Source organism: Sphaeramia orbicularis, chromosome 8 (assembly GCF_902148855.1).
Source record: "Sphaeramia orbicularis chromosome 8, fSphaOr1.1, whole genome shotgun sequence".
Taxonomy (NCBI): Eukaryota; Metazoa; Chordata; class Actinopteri; order Kurtiformes; family Apogonidae; genus Sphaeramia; species Sphaeramia orbicularis.
This window is the reverse complement of record NC_043964.1, coordinates 8069582-8093715: the sequence shown is the minus strand read 5'-3', so window position 1 is coordinate 8093715 and position 24134 is coordinate 8069582. Positions and strand designations below refer to the sequence as shown.

Below are 24134 nucleotides of genomic sequence, written 5' to 3'. Positions count from 1 at the left end.
TCAAGTTCCATCCTGAAGGAGTTTGAGGCGCATTTTTACCAGAAAACAAATGTTTAAGAGCCATTATAACACTAATGGCCATGACATCACCCAGTCGTATTAGTAGTAATTTTTTGTTTTTAGTTTTATTTCCTCTTCAGGTGTTTTTGTAGTTTTTTTCAGTTTTGTTTTTTTTTTTCATTTGATTATTTTGTCTGTTGCATCATTTGCCGTGACATTTGGCAAAAACTTTTGTTTTTAGTTTTATTTTTTAAATCCAGTGTTTTTTACTCTGACATGTTTTATTTTCCCGTGATGCATTTCACTCCCTCTGGTTACCTTCGTGGCAAAAATGTACATGAACAAAAAACCTGATAAAAAAAAAACATTCATCAATAATTTTTCTTTTTTTTTCTTCCTTTTTTTTATTTATTTATTTTTTTAAATAAATAACTTAAACGACTTCAGTCCTGCTCAAAACTACCAAACATTCAACAATTTTCAGGATTTTAATCCATTAAAATCCTGAAAATTGTTGAATGTTTGGTAGTTTTGAGCACAACTGAAGTTGTTAGAGATTTATGGAGAAAAAAAGCAAAACTAAATGTTGTGTGATGATTTTATAGCCGTTTTTTTTTTTTTTGTGCATGTGAGTTTTTGGTTCCCAGAGGGAGGAAACTGAGGAGGAAACGACGGTGAAAGACATGTTAGATGTTGAAAATATACAGATGAACTCAGATGTATGTTGGTTTTTATCTTTATCAGTTTGTCTGGATGAAGTCGACACGTGGACGACATTATTTGTCTGAAACCAGATCAGGTCTTGGACTGAGGTCAGTACCTGGTCCGGGTCCTCCTGGTCCAGATTCAACTAGACTCGTCTCCAGTTGATGTGAATGAGCTGAACTGGTCCAGTTTATCGCAGGTTCGACCATCTGTGTTTCCACCAACGATGTTAACGCACATTTGAACATTTAACACACAGGTGTCAAACATGTGGCCCGGGGGCCAAATCCAGCCCACCAAAGGGTTCAATCCAGCCCACCTAAGGGTCCAATCCGGCCCACCAAAAGGGTCCAATCCGGCCCACCTAAGGGTCCAATCTGGCCCACCTAAGGATCTAATCCGGCCCACCAAAAGGGTCCGATCCGGCCCACCCAAAGGTCCAATCCCGCCCCTGGGATGAATTTGTGAAATGGAAAATTTACACTGAAGATATTAACAATCAAGGATGTTGAAATCAATTCAATCTAAAAATGATCGAACCAGTAAACTACGATAAAAAAAAACTATAAATTATGAAAACTGCAAATTTTTCTCTTTGTTTTAGTGTAAAAAAAAAATTACATTATAGAAGAATATTTACATTTACAGACTAGCCTTTTATTTTAAAAAAAATGTGAATATCTGAAATCTCTGAAGAGAAGTATGTGGAATTTTAATATTATTCTCCCTGTTATTTAATGTGTGTATTTGTAGATCCACTTTGATCTCTAAGTTTTGATTCACATGTATAAATGATAAACTAAGGCGTAATATTGTTAACATTGCACTTATTTTTGTTAAGAATTTTCAGGTGGTTCATATTTGTTCATGTTATATTCAAGTACATTTCGTAGATGTAAACATTTTCATTACGGAATTTTACTTTTTTCACTCAAAAGTTCTTATCCTATTATTTATATTCCTTTCCTGGTCCAGCCCACTTTATATCGTAGTAGGCTGATTGTGGCCCCTGAACTAAAATGAGTTAGACACCCCTGATTTAACAGCCAAAAAACTCAATGACTTCCTTAGGGTGTATTCTGTCGTCGCGTGGATTCGGACTTTTTTGAGGATGAATAAATGCACATAAATAGGAAAAGTCACACATTCTGGACCTAACTGAATGAATTTGAGCTCCTGTCGAGGTTTCGTGTCCACAGTGACACCTTCTGGATGCACTTCACTCATTTAGTCCTTCATCAACTTGAACTTTGGTTTTTTGTGAATTTTCTAAAATTGCTTCAAATGACTGTGAATGGAAACGCAGACTGACCTTGCATGTAATTCGACTCCGTTCCAGAGTTTCCACGTTTCTGTCCTGAACCTTTAATGGATCTGTTTGTATTTTACCCCCCCCCCCCCCCCCCCCCCCCAAAAAAAAAAAAAAAACGCACAAACCTGTGTCTGCGAACACAACTCATGAACTTTAACTACAGAGCAGTCGTGTGGTTTTTTCCAGGACGGCAGCCGCTTGGCTGTTTGTTGGCAGCGTCATGTGACCTGTTCGACCAATGGCTGTCCTCCTGTTGTTGTTTACAAAGCCATAAGAGAGAAATGAACCGGACGAAAAGACGGAAAAGGGACAAAAGGTTAATGTGACGAACAAAAACCTCCTGAAAACCAGTTTATTTATAACGAAGAAACATGAAAAGCCATAACTTATTTAAATATGAAGAACCAGAAGAATAAACTAACGTCTAATTGCGCCAAGGATCAAAAACACAATGTTATTTTCGTTTCTTAAACATTTTCTCAATTCATTACTGACACAAATAGGAATAAGTGTCAGGAAACATCTGAAGTTCATCCATTAGTTCAGGTTTTACTTACTGTAATTATAAGAAACTCAAAGGTCAGTAAAAAAAAACCCTGCAGTTACTGTTTACAACAAAGTAACTTATGAATTCAACAGTTACATGAATTATAAGGATCCCATTATTATGGATAAAATGTCAGAATATTGATACTGTTTCTTTTCATTTTTTGTGTGAAGTGTTTGGTATTTAATTCAAATATTTGATAAGAGAAAGTAGAATAGACAAACTAGAAACTATGGAAATTATCCATATTGAATGCTTGGATTATTCCCTATAATCAATTAATGAAAATCAATAATGAATATAGTTTTATCTGAGTTATCAATTTGAGAAAGAAGTTAAATGTTGACAAATACATCTTGAAATTCTGATAATTTGGAATTTTAAAAAAATATCTTGGGAGCAAATATGTGGAAATATTGGCAAAAAAATAATTTAGAGAAATTTTAGCAGTTTTGAAAAATCGTAAATCAAAATTAATTAAAACAGTATAATTATCGCAAGGTTGTACCAAGTTAGAGTTAATAATCAATACTTCAGGTATCGAATTATGACAAAGGTTTAAGGAAAATGTTTGATTAAAAGTTAATGCATTAAGAGAAAAGAACTGGACATGTTTTTGTTTGGATTAACATTTGTATTTTTATTTTTTTTGTAATACATTTGTAGAAAACAGTTTGAGGTGTTTCTTGTAACTAATTCTTGCCATTTAACCACAAATTTACTTTGACTTTTATTTCAATGACTGTGCTTCCGTTAAAACGGTTCGTAACTAAATGTGATTTATTGGGTCATTTCTACCGGTTGCATTTCTCTCCGACCGTCATTTCTAAAGGAGGACGTTCACCGTGTCGGTTTGTACATGTAGCATGTCGGACACGCCATTCTGCATTGCATATGAAAATTTAGTATTTGTGAACAGTGGTTGTGTGGTTCCCATGTCGGAGAACAGCGGCCTCTACAGGCTGCCAAGTGAAAAACAGTCAAAGAAGGGAAACGTTTTGCAAAGGAAGAGGGACCTAACTTTAACAAAAAAAACACAAAATGCAAAGGGTTTCTTTGAATTTAGAGTTCTTTTCTGTTGATTTATTTGTAGATGTTTAGGCTGGTGTTCCTCAGGGAACAGTCCTTGGTCCTCTTACGTTTTGATGCATAGGTGGGTTCAGGGGTATTTTTAAAGTCTATTATTACATTTACGTGGTTTATTTGAAAGCAGATTTTATGTTTTACTGACAAGAAAACGCAAGCAGTTTTCTTTGTTTTTAACTGATTTTTTTTTTTTTTTTTTAGCCTCGATGAACTGATGTGGTTGCCTGATGAGAAAGTTCATCTCAGTGTTTGAATTTGATGCAATACTTTTGATGAAATGTGCCCTTTTTGTAATTCAGCACGCTCAACATGTATTTAATAAGATGTACAAAGTGCTGGAGTTCAATGTGAAAGTTAACTCTACGTCGGTGTAAACTCTGACCAATGCCAGTTTGGAGTGGATTCTTGCCAACGTCGTACTCGGCGGTGACGGCGACTTGTCGATGATTGGCTGCTGTTGATGGTTTCAGCCTGTGTTGATCACAGCAGCATCTGAATGTCCGTCACGCCAACGTAGAACTGTCTGCTTTAACAATACGAACACGGAGCCCACGGACATGGTGTTTGTTTTTTAATGACCTGTTTGAGTCGGGTACTTTTTAGTGTAAAAATTAAAATCAATAAATGTTGATGACTGCCCACCTTCGCCTGCGGAGTCTGTTTATTGGTTGGTTAGATTTCATTAGTGTCACGGGCATAAGTGGCACTAACGTCATGACGTCATCAGAATAAAGTCAGTATTATAGAGGTCGTAATGAGGAAAAGAACTAATGTTATTAATACTAATGTTTGTATTTGAAAGTGTCATATGATGTATATATATTTTTTTTTTATTTATTTTAAATTTATTTTTTATATATTTAATTTTTATTTTGTTTTTATGATGTATATTCCGAAAAAGTACAATTTTGGAAAAAGCTGTAATATATAAACATTTACATATAACATATAAATTGTAATGTCTTTTTAAACCACTGATAATCATCCAAACTACAATGACAGTGGGTTTCAACCTGTGTGTCAGTTCAAATCCACAAATCAGTTTTTTCCAACTTTGAAGACAAAAAATCAGCCTTACTACTAAAATAAATACATGACATATATTTTAAAAAATAAACATGTAGTAACGTCAACAATATTACAATTAAAAGTTATAATAGCCCGGGAAAAATACATATAAAAGGAAAAAGTTATAATACTTCACGAACAAAGTAATGTGAGTAAAGTTGCAATATTAAGAAAAACTAGAAAAGCACTCGGAGAGCGCAGACCTCACATCACCAAAATTTAATCATTTGTTCCGTTGTGCCAGTATCAACATTTCCTGATGAAAATGTCATCCAAATCCGTCCATAACATTTTGTGTTATCTTGGTAAAAGACAAACAGACCCTGATGTAAACATAACCTCCACCACCCCTTGGCGGAGGTAATAAAAGTAAAGAAAATGAAACATGAAAGTGAAGATTTTTTTTTTCAGTTTTTTTTTATTTCAGTATATTTTTGAGAATTATTTGAGTTATTTATATGACTTTATGTATTTATATCAATGTCCGATCAAATGAACAATCATTTAACTTAATCTTGTTGATTATTTGGTTTTATTCTATTAACACTGATTATTTTTCTGGTTTGTTCTGCTGTATTGACGTGCTGACGTCACGAGTTGCCACTTGACCGCGTTGACCCGTCTCCATGGGGCGCGTGCAGCTCGTCCATTCATTCATTCATTGTTCATCAGTCACCGGCGCGTGCGGTCGGACGCGCCAAATAATGACAAATAATAACAATTTACAACCGTCCGCGTGCACGCAGACCCGGCTGCGCGCGGCTCCTGTACCCGCCGTTGCCGTAGTTACCGACATATCCGCCGTACGGATAACGAGCACGAGCGACGAACCAACGCACAAGCGACCAGTGGGCAAAAAGGAGGGAAGGAGGAAAGGAAGGAAGGAACGGAGGTAAGGAAGGAAGGAAGGAAGGTAAGGAGGTAGGAAGGAAGGCAGCAATGAGCGAGGGGAGGAGAGGAGGAGGCGAGGCGGCGGCGGTTCTTCTGCCGAGGTGGACGTGGCGGGTCCGGTGGAGTTACAACGACTGACGGGGAGAGCCAGCGCCATGAACCGGACCAGCCGCAGGTAACGTATCGGTAGCAGCTCCCTGCTCCGCCGCTGCTTGTCCCCGGGGCGCCACCACCGCTTTTATTCCCCCAACCGCTTCGCTCGGTTTCCTGCTCTTCGAGCCGCTCTCTGACAGATAATGACCGGGAGTGTCGCCGTCGGCCGCCGCTCACGTTCCATAATTCGAGCCGGGTCTGGTTCTATTGTGTCGGCGCTGTCAGCCCGCTCCCCCCGCTGTGCGCAGTCCGCCGGGAGGCAGCGGAGGCGACTAACGTACCGCCGCCCCCGTCTGCCTCCTCTCCTCCCGCCTCACTCTCACTTTCTCCCCATGCTAACAGCAGCTAGCTCCGTTAGCCCAGTTAGCTCCGTTAGCCCCGTTAGCTCCGTTAGCTTGGTGAGCTGTAGCCGCCGTGAGATAAACAAGATGGCCACTGGCTAGCTCCTCTGCTAGTGAGACATGGCAGCCTGCCCTGTCTTTGTACGGTGGAAAAGCGCCGTTTATGCCGTTTTGTGGCCTGTCAGCGGCGGGTTCCGCTTCCACCGGGACAAATGCCGACAGTTGAGCAGGTGTGCGGCCGAAGCGGACTGTGAGGTCCTGCGGTGGGGCACACGGACCCCCAGGAAAAAAAGAAACACCGCCAGATTGTTGCAGTCTGAGCTGCGTGGCGAGAGGGAAAGGGCACCTGGGCGTCCGAGGGGACAGGTAGGCAGAGCAGGGCTGCCCCCCCCCCCCCCCCTCCCCTCCCCTCCCCTCCAGGAGCTCCACGCAGCGTTCTGAGCGTCGCCCCGCTGCACGCAGCTGGAGCTCCAACTCCAACTCCGGCCTGGTTTGTCCAAGTGCAGCCTGTGTTTGTGGTCCAGATGGGACCGGGCTGTCTCTAAACTTCTGTGCAGGAGGCCGAGGATCTGCAGGAGTTTATTTAGAGCATGCACATGCATCTGCACGGTCCGAAACACAACCCCTCCATAAACATGTGGAAGTAAACCAGGCCGTAGTTTATCTGTAGAAACAAACACAGCAGGATGCATCACCCCTGAGTGTTTGAACTGTTTCCACTTTAACCAATGATCAGTGAGTTTAAGCAGATTTATGTTTGCATGAACTGAAGACTAACAGGATTTCAATGGAGTTTTCTTTACTAAAACTATATGTCATATATAAAATTAGCAAATAACAGCTAAAATCAGCAAAATCAACATTAATTCAATTAATTAGGAATATTTTCCAGGCTCTAAAGGAATGTGATGTGTGACATTCACATTCTCACACAAAACACTGTGTGTCAGTGTTTGGTCCATAGTTTACATGTGTGTATTAAATAAACCCTACATCATTACAAACACTGTCTTTAAAACTGCTGATAACTACAGGGCTGTTGACATTGTTTTGGTTTCAACCTCTACATGGTTTTCATCTGTGTGTCTTTAACGATAGTTGAAATCCACCAACAGATGATGATGTTGGCATTCATGATGATAATTACCCAGACAGACTGATATGTTTGTTTTACATTGTAGTAACCGATGCCTTGTCGACTCCTGCATTAATTCAGATGTTAATCCTGCGTCTCCTTCAGTAGCTACTTTTATTGTCTACACAGTATTTGCATTTATATTATTTTCCAGAATAAAGAAAATTGAAGTTTACCACCTCTGTTTTCAATTATAGGAACAGAATGAGAAAATATCTAAATAAAAATAATTATGCACATCCAGAAGTGACATCTTCAGGTTTAAAGATTTATTTATGACTAATACATGAGACTTTTTCATTGAGTCATGGTTTGTTGCTGCACTAATAAACCTAAAGACACCAGTAGAATCCTCTGGTCCTAAAACATTGGACTAGATTCAGGCTTAAATCTGAAGCATCTGTAGTCATGTTCCACTTATGACCCAGTTTCAGACCAATTTAGTTTTTGTTCTTTATTGTATTTTTTTGATTATGTAGTGAATCTGGAAAGAAAAGTATGTACGTGTTAATCTGTATAAACATTGACATTAGTTCATAAAGAAAAGCGTGTATGGTGTGGTCTGATGTGGTCCAACATGGTTTGATGTGGTTCGATGTGGTCTGTGCAGGTCGGTCCCAGTCGGGTGTCGGTGACGGCTCACCTTCTGTCATTGGATTGACCTCAGGAGGCTCTCAGGGACACGCCCCCTCCCCTGCCTGTGGCTCCTCCCCCTCAGCAGGTAGACCGGGATCAGAGGAGGACTGGAAGAAGGAGTACTGGTTGACCTCGGCGTGGAGCTGAAGCCCCGCCCCTCACCATGACGGACTTGGAGACTGAGTGTCTCAGTCTGGGTCTGCCCCCCGAATGCGGTTCCCCTCCCCCTCCTCTAGACCCCTCCCTCCAGGTGGATTGTGGGGCGGGGCCGGCCGGAGCCCCTCCCCCGACGCTCGCCCTGCTGTCGTCGGACTGTCCCACACCCACGCTCAGCTCACTGGCAGCAGAGATCGCGGAGCCGCTGGTGATGCTGCCGTGTGTGAAGAGCGAGCCAGAGGATGGCGACCTGGATCCGATCCGGACCGTGGACCTGTCCGAGATCCAGCCACTGTCCACCGCCGAACTGGGCCATGACCAGATCAAGATGGAGATCAGTGGCCTTGACTACATCAAGTCTGAGCACCACGGTCACCACGGCAACCACCACCTGGGCCCCTTCCACCACGGCGACGTCACCGAGCTGGACTACAAGTCGCACTACGAACCCAGCTCTGTGTTTGACTACATCTCCCAGGTAATCCCAGTCACACCTGACTCCGCCCCCAAAGCCAACTCAATCAAGGGCTTAGACACTGGCCCTGTATCCATGACTATTATAATCTAATAACTGTAATTATCGGATGAACAAAAATAAGTGCAATTTTAACAATATTAGGCCGTAGTTTATAATTTCTACGTGTTCATTCTAATGTACAGATACAGTGGATCGACAAATACAACATTTAATAACAGACTGAGTATTGGTCCAAATACAGACTTCACATACATATATAAGTATAAGACAGTTCAGGTTGGTCTAGGGCTGCATGATTAATCGGTTTTAAATCGAAATCGTATTTTTTAATTAGGATGTTTTTTAAAAAAGGGAAAACATGAAATCGATTTCATCTTTCTCGTGCCTCTGGGCCACGCACTTGTGGGCTACCGTAGGCTCTTCCTCCTATCTGTGATGGCGGTCTTTCACAGAAGTCTGTGTAATAACCACAGATGTTAAATCTGTTAATGATCCTTATAGCAATATAAGCTGTGGCTTCATGCACGGATCCCGCAATTGAAATATGGCTGTATGGGGATCACTCATCTTATGTTGTCCTGGATCCATACCGTACTGTCTTCTTCCGATCCGGGTCCAGGTTGCAGGGTCAGCAGCCTCAGCAGAGGAGCCCAGACAGGCCTCTGTTCACACACATCCACGAGCAGTGGCTTGCATTGTGGGCTGCTCATGAAAACGACATGCTGACTTCTGCTGTCTTTTGTAGTTTTATCCAAAAATTGAAATTGAAAATCAAGTTTTTAGAGGAAAAAAATCGGGATTTTATTTTTTGCCAAAATTGTGCAGGTTTTGTTCAGGTTAGTTATATTTGTTCGGGTTGGTCGTGTTTGTTCAGGTAGGTTGCATTTTTCCAGGTTGGTCACATTTGTTTGGGTTAGTCATATTTTTTTATTAAAAGCTAGTCTGTAAATATAAACATTTAACTTTTTTTTTTTTTTTACACTAAAACAAAAATAAAAATGAGCCTTTTTTCATTATTTATAGGTTATTATGATAGTATTTTACTATTAGTATTTTTCCTTTTACATTTGTCAGATTCATGCTGTGGGCTGGATTGGACTGGATTTGACCATTTGGCGGGCTGGTTTTGGGCCTAGGCCACATGTTTGACACCTGTGGTCTAATAGGTTGGACAAAGCCAGGACTGATCTGGATCATTGGGACAGACTGGTTCAGGGACAGTCGGACCTCAGTTCCACATGGATCAGACCTCCATAAAGTCCAGACTCTGATCTGGGATGTGATCCAGACCTGAACCAGTTCAATTTTCAATTTTATTTGTGTAGCCCAGTATCACAACAAGGTTATCTCAAAGGGCTTTACAGAGTCAGTTGGATTTTTGGAACCAGCGGTCTGGTTCTACATCAGCAATAATCAAACATTAATGAAACTGTGGATGGAACAAATATGATCAACCTGATTGAGACACAGCAGAAGAATTATGTGCACAAACAGATGAGACAGTGAACGCCTCCTGGAATCAGAACCAAAGGGGGCGGAGTCCAATATGGCATGGGCCCCTATGGCACGGGCGTCTATATGACCAATAATAATCAGAGTATTAGTGTGGATGTAAATGGGGTCAGTGTTCTCCCATCATCCTTTTCACCAACATGGAGCTGATGAGGCTAACCCTGGTTTAGAACCTTTTAGAACATTTCAACCAATAACAAGCAAGTACCAACAGGTGGAGGTGAAGTTAACTGTCATATTTGATCAGATTATATGTGAAAGGCTCATAAAAACTAAAGTACCATCCCATCAGAGTTCCATTGAATAAAATACCAGTGGTTTATGAGGAAAACAGCTGTTCAATACCAGTATTAAACCTTCAGTCTGAGTGTATTTATGTTTTAATGGTTTAAATGGGTTTGAATCCAAAGGAAAACACTGTCTTTTAATCACATACATGGACTTTACACGTTCTACTGACTGGAACATTTACTAATGGACTGGATATAGGAACATATTCCAATATATATGTGGAATAAACACTATTGTACACATGGAAAACATCAGGTTTAAATTGGGTTTAAATTCATCTGATTAAAGGGTGATTCAACACATTTAATCTGAGGATGATTATTACCAATAAACTGTAGATTTGTGATATTAGATTAAATGTGTGAAGAAGACTCACCTGTCCGTGTGGTCAGTGGTGCTGGTGTCTGATTGGCTGCTTGTGTTCCAGGTCACAGATACATTGGAGTACATAAAGTCGGACCATCATGTAGACCTGCAGTGTTACTACGCCGCGGAATTGGGCTGCCTCAAAGGCGAGTACCCCGAGTCCAACGCCATGTCCACTAACGGCCTGGAGTCCATCCACATGGCCGAACTCCGCACGGAGCTCAACAAGCTCCGCCCCGACCCCATGCTCATGGACGGCCTTGGCAAACTGGAGCCCGAGTTCGGGAGCGCGGGGGGGCTGTATGAGCTGCAGTCAGCCCACGACGGTGAGGCGGGCAGCGGGGCGGCAGTAACGACTAAAACCCAGAGTCCGACTGTGAGGAAGCCTCGGAACATGCAAGGTGAGAAGCCGTTCTCGTGCACGCAATGCGGAAAGAACTTCAGTACGCTGGGGAACTTGAAGACGCACCAGCGCATCCACACCGGCGAGCGGCCGTACACCTGCTCACAGTGCGGGAAGAGCTTTGGCCAGGCCGGGAACCTGAAGCGCCACCAGCTGATCCACACGGGCCAGAAGCCGTACGTGTGCGCCCACTGCCCCAAAGGCTTCACCAAGGCCGACGACCTGCGCTCCCACCAGCGCCTGCACACCGGAGAACGCCCCTTCATCTGCGCCACCTGTGGGAAGAGCTTCGGTCAATCCAAGGAGCTGAAGGCGCACCAGCTGAGCCACACCGGCGAGCGGCCGTTCTGCTGCCAACACTGCGGGAAGAGCTTCACCAAGGAGACCAGCTACCGCAACCACGTGCAGATCCACACGGGCGAGAAGCCCTTCACCTGCTCGCAGTGCGGCAAGACTTTCAGCAACTCGGGCGTCTTAAAAACCCACGAGAAGATCCACTCTGGCGAGCGGCCATTTGGCTGCACGCAGTGCGGGAAGAGTTTCGGCCGCCTGGGCCACCTGAAGGCGCACCAGCAGATCCACACGGGGGAGCGGCCTTACGCCTGCCCCCACTGTGGGAAGACTTTCAGCCAATCGGGTCACCTCAAAGCCCACGAGCAGATCCACAAACGGGAGCGCGTGGACACGGCGAGCACCAGCAGCAACGGCAGCAGCAGCAGCGCTGTGGGCAGCGACAGTAGCTAAAGACCATCCACACCCTTTAACCTCTCGGAAAAACAAAGTATTATTCCTCTTTTTTATAAATACTATATCTAATTTTGTTTCCTTCTGGGTTTTTTTGTAAATTTTCATACCTTTTGTGCTCTTTTGCATATATATGTGGGCAGGGTGGACTCGACTGATTTGCTCTTATGCAAGTGTCTGTGTGTGCGTTCATGTATGTTCATGTATGTACTGTGTGTCTGTGGGTGGGCGGAGCCTCTCTGGTCTGAACCGAAGGACCGCCCCTCGGTCCGGTCCGACGTACAGAGCACAAACCCTGATCCAGACCAGCAGCTCGGACTCGACTGAGCCCCATTTCCTCCACAGTCGGATTGAGTCTGAAAGCAGCACTTAACCACGAACGCATCACGCCGTCGATGCAAGTCCATGTACGTTCTGTCTGAAGCTGAAAGGCCTTTACTCTGAGGAGCCGTCAGGTTACAGCCCTGTTTCAGAGCTCTTTCAGCCCTGTTTCAGCACTCTTTCAGTGCTCTTTCAGCCCTGTTTCGGTGCTCTTTCAGCCCTGTTTCGGTGCTCTTTCAGTCCTGTTTCAGTGCTCTTTCAGCCCTGTTTCAGTGCCCTTTCAGCCCTGTTTCGGTGCCCTTTCAGCCCTGTTTCAGTGCTCTTTCAGTCCTGTTTCAGTGCTCTTTCAGTCCTGTTTCAGTGCTCTTTCAGCCCTGTTTCAGTCCTGTTTCAGGGCTGTTTCAGTGACGGAGCATTTAAGGACCTCCTCTGCAGTATTCTGTTTCTTTAGTCGTCTTCTCTCCAGCTCAGCTGCTGTAACACAAACCTCATGTGTTTGATGCTCAGTGTTTCAGTGAACCCTCTGTTTCCGTGAACCCTCCGTATCAGGGGTCGTCACAGGTCAAACACACACCCAGTATTTCCAGGTTCCACTGGTTTTAACCCCTTTAACACCGGGGTTGTTGAGTCTCATGCATTTACTGGTGGTATCGTCGCATTTCCAAACCCTGCCACCGCCATCCCACTGTGGTCATGTGACGCTCACTGACCAATCAGAGTTAAACTGATGGTCATGTGACAGCCTGTAACGGAGGGTGAATGTGAAGCAGCAGTGTTCGTCCTGTAGAGCTGTTGAATCTGTTTACAAACCATGTGCCATAACTGCAGCGTGGGGCTTCTGGGAAATGGAGTTCATGAACCAAAGTGAGGACCGGCAGCAAGTCCCGGCTCCGTCCACATGATGTGTCCACAGGCTTAAAGTGTCTCTAAAATGGACACATTTGGTAACGCTACTGATGCCGGTTTAGTGGAAGTCCTGCTTATGCATTTTCTGACCTGTTGAAGACCTCAGGTGACGTTTAAAAAACAGACAAACGAGAGTCTAATGGAACGGAACCAGGTTTAGAGGTGCAAACACTAACACTGCCCTGGGAGGAAACAGAAAACACTGTCCTAGTGTTGAACTCTCTGGGATCGTACAGGTCCTCTAGTCACCTACAGACCATAATATGCACAGTGTCCTTGTAATGTCACTAAGGTTTATAGATTTTAACTTTTTTTTAGTTGTATTTTTTATATTTCATAAACTTGATTCATAAACAAAAATACCAAAATACTCAATAACTGTCATATTTTTAACCCTTTAAATGTTTGTAATGGAAACAAGACATATTTTTGATGCAAAAAACACAAACTTTTTCTTCAATATTCTTCATATAAATTGTATTTATTTTTTATTAGTTCCTTTTCACTATCTGTCAGTGATTAACACCTACATTGGTTCATATTATTTTTGGTTCTAGGTCAAATGTTAAATGTGTCGGTGTGTATTTTGTACTTACTTGGTAGAATGGTGTTGGTGTAGGAATCTAACACTGTTTATATCAGAATTAAAAAATCAAACAAAAATTAACTTTCGAATTCTGACCTAATTCTGACCTTGTAAAATAATCTGACCTTTTAGTTTATGTACTTTTTATATTTACCTTTTTTACATGAAGTGTAAAGTGTGTTTAATATACTCACCTGGATACTAGAGGGTTAAAGTGTGTTTAATATACTCACCTGGACACAAGAGGGTTAAGGCGCACCAACACAAAGGTCAAAATAAACACCCTGAGGCTTTAACAGGAAAACAATGCAAATATCGACTTCAGTTAATCCAATTTTATTTCCGTTGCTCCGCATCATAACTCCAGTTTTCTGATGATACATTCTGTTTAGAGGCGGTCTGAACCAGACTCTTAAACCAGTCAAACAGATCCCGGGTCTTTGTCTTAAAGGTCAAAACTGACCCAAAAGCATGAAATGAAACCGCATCTGTGTGGGCGGAGCCTGAGGCGGGTCTGTCCACCTCTGATTGGATAGTGTCTCCGCCGTCGACCTGAGTCCGGTTTCACATTCAGGTCTTTCAGCTCCAGGTTGGATCCAGGTCCAGACCTGATCCAGACTTGATCCAGATGAGTTGAGGAAACGGGGCTCGTCTTCAGACTCGTTACTCTGCGAGTACTCGTTGTGGAGTACTCGTTTTTACCGTTTACTGGTATTTCCTTTTCCTCGGGTACTGACAGGCCAACGCTCTTACTGTATTAAAGATCTGATATTTTTTATTATTGATCGGTATTTTCTGACCAGGCCAGATGTTTTTAGTATTTTTTTTGTTGGATAATCAGCTGATAAGACATTCCTTGGGTTTTGTAGCAGGAACATTTGGACAGACTCTCATGTAAACTCAGCGGGACCAAACTTCAGCACAAATCCCCCCTGAACCCCCCACCCCCACCCCACCCCAAAAAAAAAAAAACTCCTGGAACCCCCTGAACCCTCCAAAACTCTCCTGAACACCCCCCCCCCCCCCCCCCCCCGAAATCCCTCAGAACCACCGTCCAGCCAGCGATCGCTCACTGTGTAAAAACCTTTATCAATAATGTCATTGTTTTGAAGAAAACGAGGAAAAAAAGCAGCAAAAAAAAGACAAAAGTGATGCAGCATCTTGTACTGGAAAAGAATTATTAAAGAAACTAATGACATGTTCTGCTCTGTTATGGTTTTATTATTCAAATGTGAGTTTTCATGTTTTCAGTTGTATTTTGTGTAGAAGTGACGTGTTTCAGTTTTTAGTTGACAGGTTTTCAGCTCAACACCAGCTGGGTTTCCTTTACCCTCAAAAATAAAAACAAAAGTAAAACTGGTCACGGAAACACCGAAGTGTCACAAAAACTGTCAAAGATCGTAAAACAGTGTTTCCGCTATAGTGTACCAGTGTACTGTAAACCCATGGAGTTGGTTTGGCCCTGTTCATGTGGCCCCGGTGATTTTGTCTTGTTCATGTGGTCCCAGTGATTTTGTCCTCTTCATGTGGTCCCAGTGATTTTGTCCTCTTCATGTGGTCCCAGTGATTTTGTCCTGTTCATGTGGTCCCGATGGTTTTGTCCTGTTCATGTGGTCCCGGTGGTTCTGCTCAGTCCAAACGTCTATAGTAGTAGATGAACCCACACTACAGTGGCAACACCATGGAGGTTTGGATCCAACTGAGTCAAACATCTGCCTTAAACCAGAACCAGAACACAACTAGACAGGACTGGACCACAATGAACACATGTGGACAGACGGGACTGGACTAGAATCACACAGCAGAACAAAACACTGTTCAATGGAAACGCCTACAAGGAGAAACTGGACTGGGTCCGAACTGGTCAAATATGGGTTTGATTTGGTCAAACTAACATAAACCCAGCTGGTCAGAGCCTCGACGTGCTGAATGAATCGTTTAACAGTGGAACATCAGAACCAACACTTTATTTCTGAAACGTTTTTTTAAAGTTTGTTCCAGTTAATTCCAGTTTTATTTTGATCCAGAGGCTGAAAATGCAGACGTCCTATCAGTAGAACCCAATCAGTTCAATTGTTAAAACTATAACACCCAGGATGCATTGCAGCAACAAACAGCGCTTCAAGTTCCCTGCAGCTGAGGCTCATGGGTATAGTAGTTTATTTAGTGTAGTTATAATTTTAACTGATACTATTTACAAAAAACAAACTGATGTCGTCCAATGTTTAATTTTAGATTATTTTAATAATCTTTTAATTTTAATTGGTTTATTTCAGCTACTGTTTCTGATTGGTCGACTCATCAGATGATCACGGTCAGTGTTCATCTTCTGTTTTAGGGTCAGTCGTGGTATTTTTCCAGTTGAAACCAGTTTTAAAGCCACAAAATTGATCCCATATGTATATTTTCCAGTTTAATGCTCTATGATCGTTAAGTTTATATATTTTTCTGTTGTATTTGTGTCTGATTCATCTGCAGGAAACATTTATTGTAAAATGTTATAATGAAGTGACATGAATGTTCTTTTTTTTTTTTGCAATATCATTATTCTGCTGTTTTAAAATTGTTGCTCATTTGAAGTACAAATATTACAGATTGCACCTTTAATTTGAGACTAAAACTGCAGTGATTCTTCTGTTGTATATTTGAGCAAACATCCATTTGACTTGTGAGTAAATTCCATTTTATTTGATCGGAAACACTTGAAATGAAAACACACAGATGTTTTTTTTTTCACGGTTTTGTAAAGTTTTATTCCTTGAAACACCCAACAGAAGTTTGTTTTTGGCAGAGTTGAAAACCAAAGCCAGACCATGTTCATATGTCAAGGAAAGTTGAAGTGTTCTCCTCCAGAGTCGACCGCCCTGGGGCTGATGGGAAATCAGAGCGGAAGGAGAGCGTCCAATCAAAAAGAGGAACGGCACTGGTCGGAGGCGGGTGTTGGCGTTTCCGACCAGCTGGAAGGGGATCGGTCGACTCGGCTCCGGTTCAGACAGACGTGGGTTTGGGTTTAGGCCTCGGTGTTGATGGTCTCCTCAATCACAATGACCTTCTTGGTGGTGGTGGAGGAGGACATGGACAAAGACCTGAGGAGGAAACCACACCCACACAGTGACGTCACATGGGGTCTCAGGTAGGATGTGGGTGGTTCTGGTCCACTTTCACTGGTCCAGTGGGTTTAAATGGATCTGACTGGTTTTAATGCTCTGTTTTCTGGTACTGTTCTAGGTTCAGTTTAGTCCAGGTCTACCCTCCAGAACCTATTCCTGTCTTCAAGGTCGGACCTGTTCTAGTCCTACCGTGTCATTCAACTGGTTTTACTTTAGTATCAGTCTGTGAAGTTCGTCTTTTCATTGGAGTTGTCGTTTTTGCTGTTAGAGCTTGGGTTTGACCTGATGACAGTTAGGGTTCACACTTTTAGTCATGGTTTAACATTGTTCTTGTGGACTTCTGTCTATGTTCTCATTTGCCAGGTCTTTGTTCTTGGTAGTTCTAGGTTCAACTGGACTACCGTTGCACTTTTGAAACCGTTCAGACTTCTTCGGTTCATTTTTTTCTCGTGGATTGATTGACTTTAGTCCCAGTTAATCTGTATTGATTTAACAGTTTTAGTCCTTAACCCAGGGGTCTCAAACTAATTTTCTTTCAGTGGCCACATTCAGCCCGATTTGATCTCCAGTGGGCCGGACCAGTAAAAAAATAGCAGAATAACCTATAAATAATGACAACTTCAAATTTTTGTCTCTTTTAGTGCAAAAAAACCCCTATTAAATTACGAAAATATTTACTTTTATAAACTATTCAAACAAAAAAGATGTGAATAACCTGAAAAAAATGAAATTTCATAAGAAAAATAAGTGCAATTTGAACAATATTATGCCTCAACTTACCATTTCTACATGTGCATTATGGATCGGATCTACAAAGACACTAAACACTTAGTAACAGGTAGAAAATAGTTAAAATTGTGCTTAATTTTCTTTAGACATTTCAGGTTGTTCATATTTGTTCAGGTTATTCATGTTTTATTGTATCAGGATAGTTTGTAAATGTAAATATTTTCAAAATTTAATATTTTTTGCACTAAAACAAAGAAAAATTTGAAGTTGTCTATTTATAGGCATAATCTAATATTTTTTTCACATCAAACTGAGAAGAAAATATGGAGTCATTGTTTTTTGTGGGTTATTCTGCTGTTATTTTACTGTAGATCATATTGGTCTGTATGTGGAACCTAAACTAAAATAAGTTCCACAGCCTTGACTGTGGATTTTTTGCACTTTGCAAATTCAGCCCCTGGGCTGCATGATTGAGGCCCCTGCCATAAACCCTCTGTGGTTCCAACCACTCCTGACCCCATTTTAACATCACAAGTTTCTGGCAACCCCAGACATTCAAAACAAAGACATTTTTCTCTTACAGATGTCTTAGCGGGGCCAGGCGGTCAAAGAAATCTTTCCATTCTCTGATTGGTTCTTTTTTCTGAGTGCGACTTTGTAGTAACACACGTGCTCACACGATTGGGTCAATCCAGATCTGCCCTCTCAGATGTTATATCCTGCATTTTATTTGAACTGGATTTTTATTAAGAAAAGTGTGGTGTTTTAATTATAATGAAGTATATATTGAATCAAATTTTTTTTTTTATCAATTACTAGAAATTTCGGGGGATCCCAAGGTTGAAAAACACTGGGTTAAACCCTTTGTGGTTTCCGTCCTCACTTGTACACTACAGGTGTAAGAAAATATCGGTTCTGCAGTATATCGTGATATTTCATTTCACAATATTGTATCGAAATTAAAAAAGTACTGTATAGATATTTTTAGGTATTTATTGAAATGCAGATATTGTGGAGGTTCATTTTAGTTTTTTAGTTTTCCTTTTTTGTTTAGATTTTATTTATTATTATTTAACATGGTTTTATTAAATAATGGTAGTTCCTTTGTTGGGATTGTACAAAAATAATGTTCTGATGTTAGTTCTGAACAAATAGAATATGAATATTTGAACAGGATCTTAAACTATAATGTCTGTAAAACAGAATTTAAGTTTTAACACAGGAACATTTGGTGATATAGCATTAGATCCCGTCGTGATCAAATAAAAATGTTTAGTATTTGTGCATATTTCTGGTGTTATTCAATTCTTCAAGGAAATAATCATTTAAAAAAAGAAACAAACAAAAAATGGCCTTTTTAACAGTATCATGATATATCGTGATATATTGTATTGCGATCCTAGTATTGTGATTTGTATCATATCGCCAGATTCTTGCCAGTACACAGCCCTACTGGACACATGAGGTCTTACCCAGCGGCCTCTCCGTCCATCAGCCTCCTGTACTCGGCGATCTCCATCTCCAGCCTGGTCTTGATGTCCAGCAGCATCTGGTACTCCTGTGCCTGTCTCTCCAGGTCTGCTCTGAGGTTGGCCAGACAGCCCTCCAGGTTGGACACCTGAACACCAACCACAGCTTCAGTTTAACTCTGAAGGCGTTTCATCAGTGTCACTGAACCTGGTGTGTCGGACTCACCTGCATCTGGAAGCCGCTCATCTTCATGGCGAAACCGTTCTGGATTTCAGCCAGACTGGCTTCAAGAGATGCTTTCTGTAGGAAAACAGAGAAGTTCAGTGTCTATGTGAGACCAAATGTACGAAATACACTGACATCTACAGGTGACGGACACTTCCACCCAAAGGCAGCAGCTACTGGTGTGTTAAAGACATGTAAACAAACACCACCTTTAAGTAGAAATGAAATGTGTGGTTCCATTTGAATCAAATACATGTGTGGGGTAGGGGTCAGGGTCAGCTGATTCTAACTGGTCATGTCGCTAATATTAGCCTGTGAGCTAACAGACATCAGATTAGTCTTCATGTCTGGAGTCCAGTTTAGTTCATGGTGCTCATTTTTAAATCTGCACCACATTTAATTCAGAAATCACCAAGTTGGATGAGAAACCATCAGGTCAAACCCTGAAGGACTCGACTGTCCCAGTGTCGTGTCCACTTTCTGGTGACCTGTGACAAATGTCTGGATGTCACCTGTTCTTCTGCAGGTCAGATGCATCCATCTGAATGTTGTTCTAACTTTCACACGGTTCTTCCACAGGTGGAGGTTTGTTGATGGTCAGTCCAGTCCTGATGTGGACTGGACCTGGACCTGTCTGACAGGTGTGTTACCTGTGGACCAGGTGTTGGTGCTGTGTCCTCACCATGCTCATCTGTGACTGGTACTCGATCTGCAGGGCCTGGAGCTGAGACTTGACCTCCTTGACCTCTGACGTGGACTTGACCAGGGTCTCCTGTGTGGTCGCTACTTCCTGTCTGATGTTTTCTGACTGTAGGGAGAAGAGGGGGGGTCAGTAAACCCAGTAAACCCAGGACCAGCCTGTAAGTGTGACTGGTTCTACAGGAGCCCACCTTGTTCTGGTACCAGTTGTCCAGTTCCCTCTGGTTCTTGGCGGCAACGGCCTCGTACTCTTCTCTGACTTGAGCCAAGACGGTGGTCAGATCGATCTGGGGGGCAGCGTCCACCTCCACGTTCACCTGGCCGGTCATCTGAGCGCGCATGGACATCATGTCCTGAGGGATGGAAGGGAGACGGCAGAGTGACCCCTGACCTCTGAGACCACACCCCCAGACTACCTTGAACCCAGGACTAACTCATCACGGCTGTGGAAGTATCTGGAGTTTAACAGGTATTTGTCTTTTACTCCTTTGACACAAACATCTGTTAAAATTGCATCACATTTCACGCTCTGTGGTTGCTGTGGTGACGGCGCCGAACGCCTCGGGCTTTACCTCCTCGTGGTTCTTCTTCAGGGCGACCAGTTCGTCCTGCAGACCGTCGATCTGCATGGTCAGGTCGTTCTTGGCCAGTGCCAACTCGTTCAGCATCATCTTCAGCCCGGCAATGTCGGCCTCCACCGACTGACGCATGGACAGCTCGTTCTCATACCTGCGAACATCACTTCAGTGAGTTTCTGAGTATTATGGGCTGTTAAAAGACTTTCTCATTGACCTCCAGCAGAGGGCGCCACGCTACAAAGAATAAGTGGTGAGACTGCAGAAGGAGCCACCGTCGGAAGGTCAAAGGTACATTTACTGCTTTTCAGACTCCTGGAGGTTTTTAAGGGCTGTCTAAGGGGATTATGGGAAATCAAACTAATCAATCTATAGTTCATCTGAATATGTCAAACTAACATCTGTCACATTAAAACCCAACTGTAAAGTTTGTATATTTCACAGATATATGAAGGAAAACCAAAGCTGACTGACTTCATCCTGAAGTCGTCCTGAGCCAGGCGTGCGTTGTCGATGCTCAGAATAATCTGTCCTTTGGCGATGATTCCATCCTGAATCTGAAAAGCACAAAAAAACCCCACCAACATTGCACTGTAGTTTATTGTCTGTAAACATTAAAGAAGAATGTTCTATCTGAGAAATAAGTTCAGAAAATAGAATCTGAAGCCTGAAACCTTCTGTTATTGTCTGTAATCAGAAGGATTTGAATGTTTGAGTTTTTAAAGGTTGAAAATGTGTCAAAGTCATAAGATGTGAAGTTAATCTGTGGAATGTTTTGAGTTAAAACTGCGTCACGTTAAAGTTTTGACACCTCAGAAATGAAACAGTAGAAACTTAACTTTAGACTTTAACCTTTATATTTAATCTGACCTGAATTTAAACATAAAAAGTCCACTTGATGAAACTCTTATATTTGTCCCTCTGTGTTCTTTTGCAGTTCAACTAATCCATCCCAGTGAAAGGCCTCATTGTTCTGCTGTGGTCGATGTGGGCGTGGCCACCATCACTCAGGTGTGGTTTTACTTCCTGTCACTGCATCACATCACTGAACTGTCCTGGTTCACATCTGGACCTTCTGTCAGGTCTTCATCTGTTTTATGTAAAAGTGTCTGAAGAAAACTTAAAAATGGAATCTGAGGTTTGATGTGGATGAATCTGATCCATTTGGAACCAGATCTCCGGTTTCATGTTCTGCCATATTTACATCTAAACCTTCACAGCCTTCCAACAGAAGGACTTTTTGTCTTCTGAAGGAAACAAATAGACTTTGTTTAATCCTTGGATCAGTTTAAGTATCAAATCTATCAAATCTAGGATTAACAAATCCATCTCACACTGGTCAGGACCTGGGTTTGACCCCGGACTCTGAGGTCCTTCCAACTTTCTGCTTATCAAATGCCTACAAACTGTGACCTATGACTCCTCTGACTGGATTTCCCATGATGCCCCTTGTCCTCACCTTGCCCTGGAGCTCTGCAATGGTGACGTAGAAGGCGCTGTAGTCTTTGGTGGAGGGGCCGACCTTGGACTCCACAAACTGCCTGATCTTCAGCTCCAGCTCGGCGTTGGCCTTCTCCAGAGCTGCCACCTTGGCCAGGTAGGTGGCCAGACGGTCGTTCAGGTTCTGCATGGTGAACTTCTCGTTGCCAATGAGGCTGTCATCCGCCACCATTCCGCCGCCGAACGCAGCACCACCACCGGCACCGAAAGCAGCACCGCCGCCGAAACCGGCACCGGCGCCGAAACCAGCACCTCCGAAGCCGCCGCCGCCTGCAGAGAAGGTCTTGCTGGCCTGGGAGATCCTGAGGTTACCTGCGCCGCCTGCCACGCTGAAGGCGCTGCCGGCTCTGGCCATGCCCAAGCTGCCACCAAAGCCGCTGCTGAAGCCGCCCATGGAGGAGCGGGTGGACATGGAGGTCATTAGGGCAGTCATGATGCTGAGGAGGTCTGTCTGCTCCGGCCGGAGTGAGGAGGAGAGGAGTGGAGAGCAGCAGGTCGGAGGCTGCTTTTAAAGGTGCCCAGGTGGGGAGAGCCAAGGGGCGGGGCTGGCATCCCAACTCCCATCTGCCCCGGGGCCGTGTCACATAATCCTGTTTCTGCTGGTTCTGCACTTTCTCTGCACAAAGAGCCCACTCAGCGATGGAACGCTCACCTGGCGCTTGGTGTCCTACCTGAGCTGTGGGAAAACGCTGGCGGCTGCCAGTTTGTTGTAACGCCATAGTAACCTGCAGCACTTGGTGGGCGGGGCCTCCTGATGTGAGGAATGAGCAGAGCGATGTGCTGTCACTTGTACAACCTCCACCCTGCAGGCTCCGGCGCTGATTGGCAGGTGGCGTGGTCGGTATGTTCATCTGACATGAGAACGTTTTGCACCTGCAGCGTTCTACGTTCGCAACCGTCAACTCAGATTAATGTGGATTTGATGGAAGTCATCACCGGTTCAGTATCAACGTTCAGGTTTCAGTCAATGTCGCTGCTCTGCTTCAGGGCTGAAGAGTGTGCTCCAAGAAGCCAAAGTTTGACATCTAGTGTTTCAGATACTGCAGTAGAAGCACAGATACTGCAATAGAAGGAAAGATACTGCAGTAGAAGCACAGATACTGCAGTAGAAGGACAGATACTGTAGTACAAATACAGATACTGGAGTAGAAGGACAGATACTGTAGTACAAATACAGATCCTGCAGTAGAAGGAGAGATACTGTAGTACAAACACAGATACTGCAGTAGAAGTACAGATACTGTAGTAGGACAGCTACTGTAGTAGAAGTACAAATATTGTAGTACAAATACAGATACTGCAGTAGAAGGACAGATACTGTAGTAGAAGTACTGATACTGTAGTACAAATACAGATACTGCAGTAGAAGGACAGATACTGTACTAGAAGTACAGATACTGTAGTACAAATACAGATACTGCAGTAGAAGGACAGATACTGTAGTACAAATACAGATACTGCAGTAGAAGGACAGATACTGTAGTACAAATACAGATACTGTAGTAGAAGGACAGATACTGTAGTACAAATACAGATACTGCAGTAGAACGACTGATATGCAGTAGAAGGACAGATACTGCAGTAGAAGGACAGATAGTGCTGTAGAAGGACTGATACTGTAGTACAAGGACAGATACTGCAGTAGTAGGACAGATTCTGTACTACAAGGACAGATACTGCAGTAGTAGGACAGATACTGTAGTACAAGGACAGATACTGCAGTAGTAGGACAGATACTGTAGTACAAGGACAGATACTGCAGTAGTAGGACAGATACTGCAGTAGAAGGACAGATACTGCAGTAGAAGCACAGATACTGCAATAGAAGGAAAGATACTGCAGTAGAAGCACAGATACTGTAGTAGAAGCACAGATACTGCAGTAGAAGGACAGATACTGCAGTAGAAGCACAGATACTGTAGTAGTAGGACAGATACTGCAGTAGAAGGACAGATACTGTAGTACAAATACAGATACTGGAGTAGAAGGACAGATACTGTAGTACAAATACAGATCCTGCAGTAGAAGGAGAGATACTGTAGTACAAACACAGATACTGCAGTAGAAGTACAGATACTGTAGTAGGACAGCTACTGTAGTAGAAGTACAAATATTGTAGTACAAATACAGATACTGCAGTAGAAGGACAGATACTGTAGTAGAAGTACTGATACTGTAGTACAAATACA

General features: G+C 42.9%; 2 protein-coding genes across 4 annotated transcripts; one reads left to right on the top strand and one right to left on the bottom strand.

Moving 5' to 3' along the window:
• Positions 1 to 5401: 5401 nt before the first annotated feature.
• Positions 5402 to 13477, top strand: LOC115423765 (gastrula zinc finger protein XlCGF57.1-like). 3 transcript variants are annotated; one of them, XM_030140807.1, is made up of 3 exons: positions 5402 to 5610; positions 7849 to 8508; positions 10739 to 13477. In XM_030140807.1, the coding sequence occupies exons 2-3, from the start codon at positions 8038 to 8040 to the stop codon at positions 11822 to 11824; spliced, it is 1557 nt and encodes a 518-aa protein (XP_029996667.1). In that variant the 5' UTR covers positions 5402 to 5610; positions 7849 to 8037; the 3' UTR covers positions 11825 to 13477. The 3 variants fall into 3 exon arrangements, with proteins under 3 accessions (XP_029996667.1, XP_029996665.1, XP_029996666.1); XM_030140805.1 differs by lacking the exon at positions 5402 to 5610 and adding an exon at positions 5632 to 5784; XM_030140806.1 differs by lacking the exon at positions 5402 to 5610 and adding an exon at positions 5836 to 6469.
• A 2884-nt stretch (positions 13478 to 16361) lies between these two features.
• LOC115423777 (keratin, type I cytoskeletal 13-like) lies at positions 16362 to 22434 on the bottom strand. The gene is made up of 8 exons (XM_030140817.1): positions 21905 to 22434; positions 20920 to 21002; positions 20443 to 20599; positions 20062 to 20223; positions 19854 to 19979; positions 19172 to 19246; positions 18949 to 19094; positions 16362 to 16723 (listed from the first exon to the last, which is right to left on the bottom strand). The coding sequence occupies exons 1-8, from the start codon at positions 22376 to 22378 to the stop codon at positions 16648 to 16650; spliced, it is 1299 nt and encodes a 432-aa protein (XP_029996677.1). The 5' UTR covers positions 22379 to 22434; the 3' UTR covers positions 16362 to 16647.
• Between the last annotated feature and the right edge of the window lie 1700 nt (positions 22435 to 24134).

Excerpts from the sequence above, each read along its gene's own strand:
- LOC115423765 (XM_030140807.1), top strand. The coding sequence starts at position 8,038 with ATGACGGACTTGGAGACTGAGTGTCTCAGTCTGGGTCTGCCCCCCGAA. Across the intron at positions 8,509-10,738 it reads TGTTTGACTACATCTCCCAG|GTCACAGATACATTGGAGTA; the intron begins GTAATCCCAGTC and ends CTTGTGTTCCAG.
- LOC115423777 (XM_030140817.1), bottom strand. The coding sequence starts at position 22,378 with ATGACTGCCCTAATGACCTCCATGTCCACCCGCTCCTCCATGGGCGGC. Across the intron at positions 21,003-21,904 it reads TTGCAGAGCTCCAGGGCAAG|ATTCAGGATGGAATCATCGC; the intron begins GTGAGGACAAGG and ends TGTGCTTTTCAG. Across the intron at positions 20,600-20,919 it reads CAGGACGACTTCAGGATGAA|GTATGAGAACGAGCTGTCCA; the intron begins GTCAGTCAGCTT and ends TGATGTTCGCAG.